Here is a 17,511-nt window from a genome sequence, read left to right as displayed (position 1 = left end):
AATATGCTGCATTGGAGCATTCAAGGATTGGTAGCTCCGTAGTTTCAAAATACAAAGAACTTTTTATAAGTTTAGGTCTATGATAGAGTTTTGAGAATTGCGTAGTATACAATAGGAACTTCGTCTAATTATTACCAGTTTAACGTCAAACTTCTTAAGGTTATATCCCCAGAAACTACCTGAACGAAGCTTTAATTTAGCCTTAGCCTAATAGTATGGTGACTCTATCTCGTATACGATGATATCAACGTTTTGTTGCTTGCCTAGTCACAGGGCAGTTGTTTACTTTGACGAACCCACACTTTCGCCGGAAAGAATGGATAGTAATCGGTGTATCAAACGGCATCGATTAGCCAAGAACGCCACTAGGGAATCACGCCACGTGGGGACGAACCCATTCTCATCTATTGCCAGGTTGGGGGTCGTTGGGTCTTCAGGTCGGCTGTTTATTATTTACCTTGCCAGCTATTTACTTACCAACCAATATCCTTCCTGGGCTGTGCGTGTTCTCCGGTTCTCTCGGGTGTGAATGAATCGCTCGCTGACGTCAATCACCAGGATTTCCCGCACGGTGTGGCGTACCAAAAAGGACAAACAAAATCACCACCACCACCACCACCGTGTACCCCATGTGTGATCGGATTAGTGCTCCGATTCTGCTGTCCGGCGTGTGTCCGGTAGACTGGAGGTTTCAATTAGTTGCTGGAAGGATATATGGGATCCTTTTCGCCGCGATGCGTCTTTATGGTTAGAACGATGACTACGACTGACCCAATTTCCCATGGCGCGTGTCGTCCTGCCGAAACGGGACAAACTCTTGTGCCATTTCCTGTGCCAGCAGGTTGGCACGTTGGCAGGTCAAGATTGCCCATGGTGGGCGAGGAGATACGATTTTCATTGACTTTGTTTTGCAGGGGCTTTGGTTAATAGAGAGAAAAAAACCCCAAAGGCGAACACAGTGCCTGACCTTCCATCGCACGGGCGCTTTTCCCCTAATTGATAGTGTGCCGTCCCTTGGCGGTTGTAAAAGAGGTCAAAGGGGAGCGGGAACTGTGTTCCCATAATCGAGATATTTAGGACGCATTAGGACGTCCGTTCATTTTGCTACCGACACGGGTGGCGTTGGTTTGCGGGATTTCGTGTCGTGTGATTAGTAAAGGTGTGCGTATCACTTCCAAAGCGCAGTGGTAGTACTACACGCCACTGCTTAAAAAGGACATAAATCGTGCATTCAAACATTGCGATGACTTGTGTCCTGGTGGCCCCCTTGGTCGCAACGTTGAGCGGTGTGAGTACATCACGTCCCATTAGGGACGCAGTCCCCTTCGCTGCTAGAAGAAGTGAGGAGGCCTCCCGTTGCTCGCTAACCTTCCGAAAGCGTTAGGGGGGCTCCTGGTGGAACGGTAGCGTAATGTCAGCAACGTCCCCCGGGGAGGCACAACTTGTATGCTAATTTTATTACACTCCCTCGGCAAGCTCTGGTCGGTCGGTCATTTGTATACCCCGTTAGGGCTCTGTGCCCCTGTGGGGTGTACCTCTAGGATTTGTGGATTGCTTGATGTGGATGTGTTTTACACGGCAACTTCTGGGTTTCCGGGTGTGCTCTTTTTGGGTTTGCCGTCTTTTTGTCTTTTGCATGCTCCGGGCAAACCGGGCGTGCAGGCGTTAATGGAGAGGTGCTACTTCCCGGTTGCACAAGGGAGTGTCCTTTTTGCACGTGGCGTTTCTTTGTTCCTGTGAGAATGCCCGGGGAAGGTTTTTGGGAACTGAGCCACTGGGGGGTAGTTTAAACCTTCCTTTTTTTTCTAGAGCGTAACGTTACATGAGGCGTGAGGAATTTTGTGATCGTTACAACTTTGTTTTTTTTTTGCGCCATCTTTTAGTTAAAAGGTGTTGTTTCTGCATTCTGCGAATTCACAAAATTTCAGACATAATCCTGGATTAAGCCTCAAATAAACGCATTGAAGTCTTCGGCAGTAAAATCTGATTGAATTTAATACTACGGTAATTCCTATTATGCAGAAATCATCTTATCAAAATCCAGTTCCGATTAGCTTGTGCCTCTCGCTATCACTGGCGCTTCAATGTTGACTATTGTCAGTGTTTACTTTTGATTCGGTTGGGTAGGGTTATCGGTTGGTCCGTTTTATCAGCAAGATGTTTGATCGATACGGGACACGCTATTATGCAATTAGCACGTTGGCGGTAGCTGATAAAAGGAACAATTTTATGCGATAACATCAATAAAGTGGACGGTAATTGCGTGACAGTTAACATATATCAAACAGTCAAGAAGGGGACCGTTCGTCATAAAATCTGATTGAATATTATTGTATCGTTTTACCATTGCAGGCGTGCTGATGAGACCGGTAGGACTGGCCATTCCATATTTGATATGCCTATTAGTAATACCGTACGTGCCTGTTGCCAACAAGAAAACTATCCAGGGTAAGTGTCAGCGTTCATTCACCATCCCGATCGGTTGAGTGATTTCGGCTTTCATTTTTTCCCGCCCAGGACCAACTGGACTTTTTATGAGGCTACTAATACTGTTTGTCGTGCTCGACCTGGCGGCTGTGATCGTGTTCCAGCTGATACTGATCTCCTTCCCGGGCAGCTCGGTCGAATCGTGCAGTCTGGGCGAGATTATAATGCGCCACATTGGGCTGGTGTCGTTCAATGGGCTCGGTGCCTGGATGGTGGTGTACTGGTTGGCGCCGGAAGCTATCCTGCTGGTCGGTGCAGTGACCGTGCACATCGTGCTGCGGAAGCTGACGGGCGTGATAGTGCCGAGGCGGAGGCGACGGAGGAGAGGTGCCGACGGTAACACGGCCGAAGATGACACCGAGCAGGGCGCTGACGCGGAAGGAGAAGGACCAGCGGCTGAGGCCGAGGAGAGCGAACCGCAGACGAGCCTGATCAGCCCGGAACGGTTGCCCTTCTTCACCACGCTGGGCGTACTGCTGTCGATGTGTATGCTGTGCGTGGTCGGCATCATACAACCGTCCGCGATTAGTGGCGTGTACTTTGTGGTGTTTCTCGGTGCTGCCTCCTGGTGGGGATGCTACAAGAAGCTAGATAGGTATGTGCAACGAATTGCTTGCTTTTGAGGACAGAACATATTGACAGGTTCTTGTGTTTCTTTATTGCTTTTCCCCCTTTTTCAACAGAGCGTTTGGAATAGTTTTAAAAATCGTGCTAGTAGTGCTAGTCATACACATCGTGCTGCTGCTAGCGTACCAGAACCCCTGGCCCCAGGAGGTGCTGTACTTTAACGATACGGCAGCGCGCGTACTCGCCCTGAAGCCGATCCTGAACTCGTCCTGCAATCTGGCGAACGGGACCGACATCCGGGACGTGCACTTCAACTCGGATCTCGACACGGACGTGTATCTGAATCCGATCTTCCTGCTGCTCTGCTACTACACGCTAACGATGACCTCATCGTTGCTGTTACGAACAAGAGTGAGTATTGTGTGGTGGGAGGTTTCTTTCATTCGGGACTTCTTCACAGGCTGTGGACACTAAACACTCACCTCGGATATGGTAACATTGATACTAAAAACAAAAATCTATTCAATCTCATCCCATTACTGCTAACCCGACCCCTCTCACATTGGAATGTTGCTCATGGATGCTCGAACAAAACCCCCTTTTCTTTAAACAACCCTTTGCGTCGCATTGTACTGCTAATTGATGGTTCTGTGATGATGAAATTTTCCTTCAAACTTGCTCCTCGTACCTATTATTATTAAATTAATCGCTCACCTCCTTACTGCTGCCGTTTGCTCCTGCTACTGCCGCTGCCGCTGCTGCTGCTGCTGCTGCATGTAATGTTTAATGGTATTTCCTAAAACTAAATTAGAGCGATACTACAAAGGACAGAAAACGGTTGGATCTGTCCAGTCAGCTCGAGAACGGCATTAGGCTGCAAAATCAGATCTCCTTCCGCATGCAGCGCAAGAACATTCTGCGCAAAACGCTCACCAGCGATCGGTGGCGCGGTGCCGCCCGGAAGGTGAAAGTAAGCAGTAATTCTCTCCCCCCTCCTTTCTGACGTTCAGCTGTGTGTTTTTGTTAGCTTGTTTGCTTCGAGATAATTGCAAGCGCGTTTGTTTGGATGATTAAGTTTCGATTTGGTAGTTTAGTTTGCCCCTTTTTCCCCTGCTGCACAACAAACACCGAAGGTAAGCTCGCATTTTGAAACTGCCATCTCTCGCGACCTAAATGCTTTATCCACAGTGTTGCTCATCGATTCAAATGCTTGCCGAGAAGATGGTAAAAAGTGATATTGGCCTTAAACATTCCTCATTCCATTCCATGAATGCTAATATTTCGATTTTTTGTACAACAACCGTAACGTAATCATGCTACAGCCAATAGGGTCGTTTTGTATTGCTAACGATAACTTCTCTAACAGTGCTTTTCTCCTTTAGTGTATTCAAATTAACAATTTTACCTATTCTTTTACTACTTTTTCAATAATTTACTATTTAATATGGATTTTTTATTGTAAAAACAATTTACATTCACTTTTACTAACCTTTTCTTTTCTGAATTCAAATGCTGTGTTTTGATTTAGTGTGTTTTCTGTTCTTTCTTTTCCCTCTTTTTCTCTCTTTCATTGCTCTGTGTTGCGATCCTAACATTTCGGAACGTTCCAACGATCTGATGATGAATTGTTGGCGTGGGTTCTGTTATTTATTTCCTTATGGAAACTTTTCTTTAAATTAAAATATTAAACGTTGGCTGTGTTTTCTCTGTTTGTAACTGCCACTTGTGCAATACTTTCGGCCAAAATTTCGCCAAAATCATCCATCCGCTCAATCACTCATCAAATCTTATCATGATCATCCTAACATAATTTGTGTGCGACCATGTGTGTGTGTGTGTGTGGGACGGACGGGTACTGGCTGTGGGTGATCGGTACTATAAACACACGCAAACATATACACACCACTGCCCACCAGTCTCAAAACAACGGTCCGAGTGCTCGGGGATACTATACCTACGGTAGGTCGACGACGTACGGCAGAGGCAACAGCACCATAAATACCGACATTCTGGACGAGCGGACACCCGTACGTATTCGATTTGCATGAATTTGTTGTTTAGCCCACCTCGCCCTTGTCTTTAACCCCACTCCCTTTTAGTGCGATAAGTATGTAAGTTCTGCGAAACCGTTTCCGGTCACGTGCTCTCCACTTCTTTAGTGATTGGTGGTAACTTCTCTCTTTTTCAAAAATTTCTTCTACACCATATTTTTACTACGAGTTCAGCTTAAATCTTCTTGTTTTATTTTGTGCTATGTTGTAACCAAATGTGTGTGTGTGCGTAATGTGCGCTGTAACATATCATGCGTGTTGTAAATACGATTTTGCTTTTGCTTGTTTTGTATCTCAGCTTTTAATCTCTTTTCACCTTTCTTTCACTTCCCTTTTGCAGCTGATGCGCCGCGGAACGCATAGAATTCGAGATGCGTCGGCGAACGATGGCAAAGATTGTGCTCAAACCGATCAAATAGCGTTAGAAAGCTTAGGTAAGTGTTACAGAACTGTGCAAAACGCACAAGAACACCTACGAAATGCACCATTAACCAGCATCATTCACGCATTTGGAAAGTAAAATGTAAAGTAAAAACGTTTACGCGCGCATAAAGACAACCATTTACTTGCTAGCCATCATCACATTACCTGCACTCATCGAAGCTTTTGAGTCACTGTTTGATTGCTCATTGAAATTCTGCCAGCGTGTACTATACTTAACCATGTTTTTATTCTTCATTTTTCCTCCATTTTCTTTCATTTTGTCTCTTTCTTTTTTTGTTTTGTTAATTGGCAATGAAATGTGTAACCGTGTCGCGAATGCTTTTTCCGTGCCTCCGCACCCACAAAAATACACCAACACCAAACCCTTACTGTGTAAACCCCACTGTTGTCTGCCTCTCTGCCTATGAATGTGTATGATGTGCGTCTGTGTAAATATGGTCCCGTATTTGTGCTCGGTGATGGATAACCAAACGACAACACAACTGAAACGCTGGCGACGATTGCAATTGCACCAACTCGCACCGATGCATGTCACCATGGCGCGAATGCGCAAATTGTACAAACTTCAAAACTTACGAATGCGTGAACTTCCTCTCCACACTGTTTAATATCTTCGCCCGATCACACGGCACACCGAACACTACTAAAGAAACGAATAAAACCATTTCAGAAGAGGAGGAACCTTCGAGCTTCTTCGAGCAGGCACTGCTGGCCATACGGAATGTGGCCTCCTACATTTATAAGAATAGTTACATCTTTACTAATGTCATAATGATGGTAGGTGCTGGAAGGCTAGGATGATCTTCTGGAATAATAATGACTGATCTTTGGTTTCTTCCAGGTTTGGAGCATCATGTACCATAGTTGGTTAACGTTTGTGCTGCTGCTGTGGGCCAACCTGATCTGGATCTTACCGAACCATCGGAAGAACATGCTGAACTCCAGCCCGTTCCTGGTAATATACGCGGAAGTGCTACTGATCGCTCAGTTTCTTTACGGGATGAACCTAACCGAAGCAGAGCTTCCTACGGTCGTAGAGGTAAATACTCTTAACATTAGGAAATCTTCGCTACTCTATTTATAAAATTCCCATTTCCCTTTTCCAATTTTTCACAGGGTTCCGGTATCAACCTGGAGCAACTAGGGTTTGTACGACGCACCGAGTATCCGATCGTACCACTTCTCGTGAAGTCACTATTTACCACGATGTTCTGGATCTCGCTGCGCCAGCTGATCCAGGAGAAGCAGACGGAGCGTCGCGAATCGATGATCGCCAATATGGCGGCTCCGCTGCAGCTACCGGTTGGGGCAGCAACGACCGCTGCCACAGGGCCACCGTCCGCAACGGAACGACCGCCCGAGAAGAAGTCGTCCGCGATCGTCGATCGGATGGCGAAATTTTTCCGCTCCTTCATGATCAAATTTTGGATCTGGGTAGTCGCCCTGACACTCTTTCTGTCCGCCATCATTGGCAACCGGATGACCGTGTTCCGGATCGTGTACATGGTGCTGTTCCTGTGCTTTTTACTTTCGTTCCAGGTATGGATAGAAATTGAGTATTTGAGCGTTGGAATGTAATTACTTATGATGTTAATTTATTTTAACAGTTTTCATTCAGTGTGTGGCGAAGAGTAATGTTTACGTTTTGGATAACCGTCATCCTGTACTCGATGGCCATCTTGATCTTGGTGTATCTGCATCAGTTCGAGCAGTTCCCGCGGTATTGGGCGGCAATAGGCATATCAAAAGAGTTGTATGTATTGTTTTTTGGGTTTCGATGCATTCAAATCCTCTAACATTCCTTCAAATAACAAATATCTTTGCAGGCAGGAAGATATAGGGTTGGAAATATTTAAAACGGGTCAACTATTCCTACACTTGGTTAACCCAACGTTAGTCGTCATTATTACCGTCATTCAGCTCCACTATTGTCACGACAGGTTTTTGATCATTAGCGAAATCCCATCCGTGTAAGTAGAAAGTAGATTCAAAAGAATGAAACCCATACTTATGATTTTTATTGTTTGTTTTGTAGCCAAACCGAAGCAGAACAGTCGGACGAGGAAGACAAGCAAGAACCTGTGGCGCCTGCCACCGATGGACCCGCCTACGGCACGTTTACGAACGCCGATAATGGAGCGATACAGGACTCGGCAGAAGCTGTTCCTCCTGCTACCGATACGACCGTGGGACAGAAAACCGATGCTCAACCCGCTCGGGAGAAGCTTCCGCTCGAGGAGGACGACGATGATGAGGAACAGATTGAAAAGATTGAAGATTTTCGCTTCCGGAAGCTCTCCAGACAGGAGATTACCGGGTTTGCCCGAAAAGCCTGGAAAATGGCACTCGATCTGCTGGAGCTAACGTGGCTGTTCTTCGAAATCCACTTGCTGAAGATCGTGCTGATCGTGGCGTTCTCGCTGAGCGTCAACTCGGTCAACTTCCTGCACCTGCTGTACGTGGTGCTTTCCGTGTTCACGGTAAAGGCCCACACGTCCGGCAAGGATTCGCTCACGTACATCTACCAGATCCGCATAACGCGCATCATGTCGCTGTTTTCTGCCATAATGCTCATCATTACCATGATCTATCAGGTGAAGTACATCAAGGAGGGCGACTTCCAGAGCGAATGTCCCAACATTGACGCGAACACCACGCTCATGGACATGAACAATGCCAAGTGGATAGGGATGCGCAAAACGGGCTCGGGTGAAACGCTGTCCGATCTGTTGCGCCCGTACCTGGTGTACATTCTGCTAGTGACCGTGCATCAGGTGATCATTCTGCGCCAGACGATACACCGCATGCGGCTGGGACGTTCGCCCAAGACGCCGTCGCTAATGTTCCCGAACATAGTGCGGGCCGACGCGGACAAGGATATACCGCGCATGATCAAGTACCTGTTCAACTACGGGTACTACAAGTTCGGCATTGAGATATCGCTCGTCGCGCTAATCGTGGTGGTGGGGAACCGTATGGACGTGCTGTCCATTTTCTACGCCATCTGGCTGGCGGTCATGTTTCATATGACGCGCGACGGCCTGCAGCGGCTGTGGAGATGGCTGACGTGGTTCATCGTGGCCGTCATCCCGATCCAGTACGTGCTGTTCGTGGGGCTGCCACCGTTCGCGTGCGTCAACTATCCGTGGTTCGTGCCGCAGCTGGACCACTTCCGCATCTGGGCGATGCTGCCGGAAAATTCGTACGAGTTCCGCAGCTTCGCCAACAAGATGGTGTCGGACTTTGTGCTGCTAATGTTTCTGTGCCGGCAGACGGTGGTGTTTCGGTTGGAGCGGGAGCCCCCGCGTCGATTTGGCGGCGGTAGCAATCAGTCGGTGCTGGGCGATTTTCAAAAGCTGGACGAGGGCAACTTCCAGAACCCAACGCCGGACTTCATCACGAAGGTGCGCAACTGGTTGGATATGCTGAAGCGGACGCTGTTTTTGGTGTCGTTCTGGTTCACGCTGGCGGTAGTGTTTCTGTCCGGATCGAGCCGGGTAAACCTGTTTTCAATCGGTTACCTTATTGGGGCGTTCTTTTTCCTCTGGCAAGGGACGGACTTTTATCTCCATTCGATCGAGTATATCTTGAAGCGGTACGTAGTGTTAAACGGTCAATCTAAATTGGTTTATTAAGTGTCTCTTCCTGTTCTTCACATTAGATGGAACATTCTCATATGCTACAACGTGTTCGTCATCGGTGCCAAAGCGTTTCTGCAGCTATTCGGCTGCCTGTTCCTGGAGCAGCTGGTTAACAACAACTGCTGGGTAATGCAACTGTTCGGTATGAACTGTCTGTCCTCAGCACTTCCACCCCTCCCACCCGGTACGGTAGATCCGGGCGAGCAGTGCAACATACCACCTGCCTCCGATGCCGGACTGTTCTGGGACGGGATGTGTTTCGCCTTTCTACTGCTGCAGCGGCGCCTCTTCTCAAGCCATTACTTCTGTCACATCATCAACGAGTCGAAGGCCAGCAAATACTTGGCATCGAGGTACATTGAAGATAAGTTTAATGCTATCCTTCATTCAATAAACATTAAAAATTTGTACTTTTCTAGGGGTGCCGAGCTCATCGAGGAGTTGCGTATCAAGGAAAGTGCCCAGGAGGCGGAACGCGAACGGCAAATACTGGAGAAGATCAAAGCCAAGATGGATCGCATCAAAGCGACGCAGCAGAAAATACTGGAGGCTGTGCAGGACCCGGCTACGCATGCCATAGGTAACATTTTTCAGACCCCGAACCGTGTGTTTGTACCGTTTGGCGGCCACCTGCCACGACAACTCCTCTTCCTATCTTTCCCAAAACGTATAGCAGCTATATTCGTTTTTCGTTTGCGTGTCCACCAGTACGGCAACGAAGTGTTGGCTTGTCCCACAATTTGCAATTCGAATTGTTGCATTGTTGTTTCGCGTTCTGTCAAGCGGCTGAGTGTCCGCTCAGTCTAGGAATCATTTAAAAGCGAGTTTGAATTTTGAAGATCGCTGCCTCGTTTCGTTCGTTTGTGATGGAAGATAATTCTTGTGCAACGTTTAAATATGATCACAAGTTTTTGTCAATTTTAAAGTGAACCAAACTCAAAAACACACCGATGTAAGTATTTATATTTTAAGTTATTTTATTTTATCTTTACTAATCGTACCTAAGATGGGTTGGTTTGGTTCACTGAGTTTGGTTTTGGATCACAAACTGCCGGACGGACTCTAGCGCGCCTTTTACAAACATCCTGTGCATTGTAGTGTGTTGTTGCACCAATCTATCTGCAGCCGGTATTATTGTAGCGTAGTTTGCTTCAGAACACACACAGAATCACTCTCTAGCAGCACACTTTTGCTGTGTGAATGCAACTATGTAGACTTTGGCGATGCAAAACTGAGTTGTGTAGTTAAATGTATTGTTACCGACAAAAAACGCTAACCGAAGGAGGCACTGTGGTGGTTTGGGCTGGGTGTGGTTTTCTTTCTTTCGATTCTTTACTGCTGCTGCTGCTGCTGCTTATACTCTTTCACTACCGGAAGATGCCGAACGGCGTCAGCTACCGCAGACTCACAGTATGTCATCCTACACAGGCTACCACACGCCGATAGAGGACGAGCTGGCGGCAAACTCAATGTTCATCGAGGGCGAGGGCCTATCGGACATGCCGTCGGACAATGGTGGACTGACGGTTGGGCGAGGCTCGTACCAAACGCAGGTTTGTTTAGTGGTTAAGCGCTCGAAGCATGCAAACGGTTTGCAAAAGGGCATTGGATAATGAGTAAGTCCAGTGCTAGCTATCGGATATCTGCATGTCCGTTCCGATTCGTAGTGCTAACAAGAGCTGACAATGGGATGATTACCTATCCGTAATTCTTTTTTCGTAAAACCGTAGATACCCTCGCCAAGCTCCGCGCTGATGACAGTGTCGCTGGATGCTTATCTGGACCCGCAGCGAATGTCCTTCGACTCACCGAACGATTTGATGGCGCGTGTGTGCAGCCCCGACGATACGTTCCCCGTTTTTTCGCCGCCACCGTTTGAAAAGGATCCGAGGGAGCCTTTAAGCTCGGCAGCAGCACCGTACGTGACCACCACTACTGCGAACACCCTTATGCCACCGCCAAAAACGGCTCTACAGACGCGTCAGCATCGTCGACAGTCGAGTTTGAATGCTGTCTCGTGGCCAGCGAACAATGAGCTTACTGTCAGCCCGAAGGCGCAACATCGAGCCGTTCCAAGTGGCAACATCAACATCCCAACAGAAGTAATCCTTTTGCTTCGGATCGTACTGATCTGCTAGTGTAATGGGAAAGCACTTTCCCTTCATTATGAACTATTTCACATAAGATAGCTAGAACAAGCGTTAGAACGAACGTTAATGAATGTCACTCGATTTTAGGACCCAACAACCGAACAGCAGCAACCTTCCCAATCACCGCGTTCGCCTCGCTCACCTCGATCGGCGACGTTCGCGCCGAATCAACCGCGCCATCGGCGCCTGTCGAGCATGGGATCCGGGTCCGGCCTGCCGGACGAGCTGACCGCTGGCGGCGACGCAATCGGAGCGCGCCGTCGCTCGAGCTTCCTGGTGTCGCTGTTCGTGGACGAGGACAATACTACGCGTTACGACGAGGTCACGACGACCGCGAACGGTGGCCCCACCTCTCGGCGACGGTCGCGCTCGCGCAGCTACTGGGGCCCGGTCGGTGAGGCCGGTCTGCGGGACTCGATCCGTTCGGCCCGGTCGCGGTCGCCCGTCTCGCACCACGAGTGTAATTATTCTTTTGCCATCACTCCCATTGTTTTTTTTTCCAATTCGATTTTTTGTCGATGTTTGTTGTTTGTGTCGTCTCTTTGAAAATTACTTTTCTTTAATTTATGCTATTCCCACTACCTACCTTATCGCTAGCAAATAAATCAACGTTTGCTTGCGTGTTACGATGTTGCGCCAAAATCACTCACACGTGCAGCTGCTTTCGTCCTTTCTTAGCCAGCACCCGTGTATGTATTTAATAGCACATTAAAAAAACACACACAAAAGCGCACTAAAGTGTATAACAGCATCATCGTGAAAGATTAAACGCTCGAAGGTAAGGTAAGAATGTGCCGCAGTGTAGTGCAACAAGGAGAGTCAGTCAGCAAACAGCAATAATTGTAAATATCGTAACAAATAAAGCTCAGTTTCTGTCTTGTGTTGTGGTTTACTTTTTCTCGATATCGTTTAGTATAAGCTGTCAATATAGTTTTTAATAAAATGTCGAGTGATAACCGTCAACTCAAATGCAGCATGGTGCCCAAGCACTCACAGTTCCAATATTCTAATAGCAACAACCTTGTACATACGAAAACAGCAAGGCAGAGTAAATAGCTTTCCTTTCCGTTCATTTATGTCCGTTTACTACAGTAAATTACAGGAACTGTTTTGCTCGTCGTTTCATTGCATCACACTACTAAAGCGTTGCCTCATCCAACACACTAAGGAAAAGCCACACTAAGGGCTGTAGTAACGTCTAGCCGTCTTACTTCGCTAAACGCACGTTATCCCAGTGTTGCACTCAATGTGACCGTTCGATGTTGGCCAAACTCTCTTCTACGCTTCTGTTTTTTTCTTTCTTCCATGCCCTCTGTTTCAATCCTTGGTTTTGTTTTCTCTCTCTCTCTCTCTTATTATAGATACAGTCGACCATAGGTCGAGCTTGAAGCGCAAAATATCGGAACACAGGCCAACGGGTAATGCGGGCGTGGCGTGGCGTATCATCGTCGTGATGCACCATCCGCCAAGCCTGTAGTTTTAGTTTTTCCCTTCATCTACTCTTTGTTGTCCAAAACCCACCACAATCATTGTTAGAGAGCATTCGTATACCCACCTCCCTTTTTCTTTGTTGTGCGTTGGAGTAAACTTTGTAGTAGTTGCTGCTGTTGCTGCTGCTGAATGCACTCGGTTGCGCGCTCTCTCCCAGAAGCGCCTGATTTTGCTTGTTGGTTTAACGTTACGTTAACTTTTGCCTCCGATCCGATCGTTACGGTCGATACGGGGTGGGCGTAGGTCTGGGACCGGCCTGGTGGGATTGCAAGCCGTGGCTTTTAGTCCATGCCGTACTAATACTACACTCACACTACTGGGAGAGAGATATAACACGTCACTGTTTAGTGTACCGATTGGAGCCATCTGTACTGTAGTCATTTGTGACTAAAACACTTGCGAAGGGTGTGTGGTGGGTACCCCTTTGTTATGGCTGTCACCTGGTTGGCGTAATGTTCCTAATTCCGTGTTCTTGTACTGTGGGCTAGGCGGGGGAATGCTTGGTATACATGCGTGTCGCGCTTTCTGACAACTCTGTCACTAACAACACATGGTCGGTCGGTGGTCTTATGCTTCTCCTAACCGCTTCTACATCGCCGCCATCGTACTACTAACCCTGATTGGCTAGGGAAAGATGCACATTGGTACTTTTCACTTTGGAGCTCATAACATATCCTCAACAACAGGATCATTCTGCAAAAACTCTGGTTTTATACTTCTGGAATATTGGTGTAAAGATCCTTGGAACTCCAAAGTTTTCCCTTCTGATATCTTATCCTTTATGTTTTGTTTGATGTCACATTTTGCACTTCCAACAATTGGCAAATACTTCTTCCCAACCAACCCAAAATCCTTTTTCATCACAAAGGACCTGCACAGTTTACGTTATATTTTCTGATTGGCATACTTCTGTATTGGTTTTATTGGTTCGTACGGTTCTCACTCTTGTAGCACCTTCCTATTGTTTGAACTTTTAAAATTCCGAAATGATCAAATTTTACTTTGATAAGCTACACTATTCTCCTACGGTTTACAAAGGTATAGGTACAAAGCTAAGTGGTTGAAAGCGTAACATTCACTTCTTTCAAATTCAAACGCCTTAGTACAATGCACCCAAACCCAAAGATCCCGAAAGGGGAATAACAACCATTCACGTGGATCTTTGATTTGTTCCATACACACAAATGAGTTTTAGAAACTAAATGCTTTCTCTGTTACTTGGGATATTGTTGTTCACTGTGCGGTTGTGATATAACTCCACGCTAATCGGTTTCCTACCCTGTGCTTCTTTCAGCCATACGATCCGGTGATTATTACATGTTTGAGGATGTGGAGCAAGAGTTCGAGCTGGATCTGATGGAACCGCACGAGTACGACGATGAGTTGGACGAAAGATCCCAGAAAGATCAACGGCTGCGGCGAAGACTAACGCTCGGAAGGGTAAGTGTTTGCTTGGAAGGTTCAGAAGAAGTGATGCCAATTGGTTCCAAAATATCATTTAAAGATTTTATTTAGAAAAGGATGTTTTTTTTTATTCAGTTTTGGATGATATTGTTGCGTTATCTGTTATGTCGTTATTTTTCCACGCACAGTTTTATATTGTGCACTTTGTGTATATGTTTTGTGCCGTTCGTTTTCCTGTCTGTTATATCTCTCTGTTATGCGATATGGACAACAGATTACAGCCTACTTAATTTAATTATCTATGTTCATTAGCACTGACGATTGCAACAAAAAAGGCCTGTCTGTCTAAAATGATTTCTTTTTGTTCTAATTTTTGCGTTATGACAATGTTGCACTTCACGTTATCTACACCATTGCCTGAACCTACCTCTGCACAACTGTATGCACCACTGAAATGTACCGCGGATATGCATCTATGTTCCTGTGTGTCCGTTCAAAACGATTCCATAAAAAAAAACACTTCCCCTGTGGCTCGTGCCGCCTGTTGCTGTGTGCATCCTTTAATCACGGCTCGTGTTCACCGCAACTTGCAAACCTCTGCACCGTGTGCTGTACTTGCCTGCCGCCAATACCAACCACAGTTGGCCGCCCAACTGCGCAAGCAAAGGCAGAAGGAGGTGTACGAGCTTGCGTACGGCAAGCGCGATGCTAACGAACTCGAGGATGATGATGATGACGACGACACTAATGCGGCGGTCGATCAGCCTCTTACGCTAGCGTCCAGCGATCTGCCGGCGGAGGAGGATCAGGCCCAGCCACCGGCACTGCGGCGACGGCGCCTCTCGTCGCCGGTCGTACTGAGGCGTGACCATCCGACGCACACTGACCATCGCGGCACAGACGACCGAACGGCTGCACTGGAACGGTCCGCTCTTTCCGAACCTTTACCACCAATAGAGGCACAGTATCCACCACCACCACCACCACCACCACTACCAACACTACCACAGACAGCTCATTCAGTGAGTTATGCGTTTTTTGATTTTCTGTTCCGAGTTTCTGTTTGTTCTTTGCGCCGTTATTTGAATCTCATATGCGCTGTTGTTGTTTAATGCTGCTAGTATCATCGATCCCCTGGTGTGTGTGTGTGTTTTCATTGTGTTTTTCTAGTCGCTATGTAATTGTTGTGTTTTCATGTAGGCTTTTCCCATTATATTTTGCATCATTTTTACTGTACTTCTTCATAAGCTCTTTATTACTGCTGTTTTCATAAATTCATTGAAATATCATTTATTGTTGTAACTTTTCTTCTGGTCTTTTGCTTCATTTTTGAGCTTATTCGTTTCATACTTATTATTATTCAATTTGTTTAATTTGCAAACATAGTTTAATATTGCTTAATCATCCATTATCATTCTTTTAACGTTGCACGATCGTTCGTTTATACAGTTAGTGCTTTGTTTCTTTGTTAGACATTTTCACAAATCAGTAGAATATTCAATCATATCTAAACGTTGTTGTTTCATCCTCATTGGCCCCTTCATCATCGACTCTATCTCGTTCTGATTACTCCTACCATTGTGCATTTTGGGGCTTGTTCTACATTTCCTTCTAGACCTGTTACCATTCTGTGCGTTCCTGGGATCTTCTATTTTCCTCCACGACTAATGCGAGCATATGTGTGTCCATATGAATAAGCTGTGAAATGAGTAGACTACGGCACTGAGACTGTACGTTAGTTTGCACAAGTCGCTATCGCCTCAACATATCCTTTTTTAGTTGCATATGCTTTTTTTCTGCCAAAATTTCAGCCACCCAAAATGTTGTCTTGTGAGCTTCGCATCAAATGCGCCAAATTCATGGTTTAATGTTCAACTTCTAATGCCCTCGCCGTGTGCGTGTTGCTTATTTTAGGGTACTCGGCTACGCAAGCCCACTGCTCTGGATGCTCCGGATGCTCAAACGGCCGGCCCAAGCAAGGAACTGCACGCCCAACACTCAATAACCGACGAGGAGGCCCGCCTGCTAAGCGACGAGGAGGATGAGGTGGAAGGCCGCAAGGAGGCAGACGTCGCCGAGGAGAAGAAGAGCAAGTTTTCCCTGTCCGGGCTGGCCCTAATACCGGCCTTCCTGGCGGGTGTCGTCGGTTCGGTGACGCTAAGGTTACACCGTGCGTCACGCAACTATCGGTACGTGATGCGCGTGCTGACCCGTGAAAAGCAGGTGCTGAAGGAGACGCCCGGCTTTGGTGTTGGGGTGCGCGATAAGGACGGCGTATGGACGCACTACATCTCGCGGTCGGGCAGGTATGTTGAAGGCGAGGGCACGATTGTGCCAGGAATGTAAAAAAAAACATTACTAGTGCTCGCGTAGATAGTACACACCAACGCGGACGATCTCGGTTGGTTTGTAAATAACCTGGTTGGTGACGGTTACCACCCCAATGTAACAAAACTAACGTCTGTTTGTATGTGTGTATATGTTCTTTTAGAAACAGGCTTCAGCTACTAGAGATAGTGAGCAAACTAGTAGTATGTCCCGCATTGCATCTGTTCTGTTTTTGTCCCCAACTCCCTTGCCCCGTACTAGCTATTATGATTTCACATTTAACAACCCCACCTTCGTTCAATTTTGTGCAGTAGTACCTCACCCAAGCCCGAAGAATCGCCTCCACCGTCCGGCGGCACGGTACGGTCGGGCGGTTCTAGTAGCGACGGCGGCGGTGGTAGTCTGTCGTCCCGTACAGGATCACTCGCCTCGCTCAGTAGACAATTGCACAGTAGTAACATTAACGACAACACCGACTACGAGCGGGACTACGCGGAAGCGGAACAGCCGGCATCGGCCGTGCCTTCATCGCCGGCCGTAACGTTCACGGTGTCGGAGGTGCAGCCCGACACGGCGACGGAAAGCGACGCGAAAGCTAACACGATACGCGATCTGCAGGTGTACACCGGTGCAGAGCGGCAGCCGGTGGATGATGGGTAATACTAAACTACTAAACACTTCACATGTACTTTGCACTACAACACAACTGACTTCAATTCAGAGACATACTCAACGTGTGATCGTGCTACGATCACGTTACAGGGAGAAGAAATAGGAACCTCGATTCAACACGTGACTGTCCTGACGGGTACCATCTATCAGCCGGTCGAAGCAAAGATGATTTTGTATTTTGTACTGTTTAAGAGTTTGATTAATGCTTTAGGCGCTAGATAGAACAGACCGTAGAAGCGTTTACATAGTTTGTACATTCACCACAGATCAAAACTT

The 17,511-nt window shown here is 47.0% G+C and overlaps 1 protein-coding gene across 3 annotated transcripts in view; it reads left to right on the top strand.

Annotated features, from left to right (window-relative positions):
• Positions 1-17,511, top strand: part of LOC121598079 (piezo-type mechanosensitive ion channel component) — a 42,161-nt gene that overhangs the window by 15,289 nt on the left and 9,361 nt on the right. For 2 of the 3 annotated variants that reach the window (XM_041924622.1, XM_041924621.1), the window contains exons 4-23: positions 2,353-2,448; positions 2,518-3,082; positions 3,171-3,465; positions 3,866-4,024; positions 5,446-5,539; positions 6,199-6,326; positions 6,391-6,588; positions 6,666-7,088; positions 7,157-7,302; positions 7,376-7,519; positions 7,585-9,144; positions 9,211-9,543; positions 9,610-9,770; positions 10,619-10,743; positions 10,921-11,292; positions 11,428-11,800; positions 14,126-14,271; positions 14,877-15,257; positions 16,150-16,541; positions 16,875-17,219. In XM_041924622.1, the coding sequence (XP_041780556.1) occupies positions 2,353-2,448; positions 2,518-3,082; positions 3,171-3,465; positions 3,866-4,024; positions 5,446-5,539; positions 6,199-6,326; positions 6,391-6,588; positions 6,666-7,088; positions 7,157-7,302; positions 7,376-7,519; positions 7,585-9,144; positions 9,211-9,543; positions 9,610-9,770; positions 10,619-10,743; positions 10,921-11,292; positions 11,428-11,800; positions 14,126-14,271; positions 14,877-15,257; positions 16,150-16,541; positions 16,875-17,219 (6,436 nt within the window). The remainder of the gene's footprint in view (positions 1-2,352; positions 2,449-2,517; positions 3,083-3,170; positions 3,466-3,865; positions 4,025-5,445; positions 5,540-6,198; positions 6,327-6,390; positions 6,589-6,665; positions 7,089-7,156; positions 7,303-7,375; positions 7,520-7,584; positions 9,145-9,210; positions 9,544-9,609; positions 9,771-10,618; positions 10,744-10,920; positions 11,293-11,427; positions 11,801-14,125; positions 14,272-14,876; positions 15,258-16,149; positions 16,542-16,874; positions 17,220-17,511) is intronic. The other variant, XM_041924620.1, reaches the window with a different exon arrangement.

Source organism: Anopheles merus, chromosome 3R, assembly GCF_017562075.2.
Source record: "Anopheles merus strain MAF chromosome 3R, AmerM5.1, whole genome shotgun sequence".
Classification (NCBI taxonomy): Eukaryota; Metazoa; Arthropoda; class Insecta; order Diptera; family Culicidae; genus Anopheles; species Anopheles merus.
The sequence above is the reverse complement of the archived record's forward strand: the minus strand, read 5'-3'. Positions and strand labels throughout refer to the sequence as shown.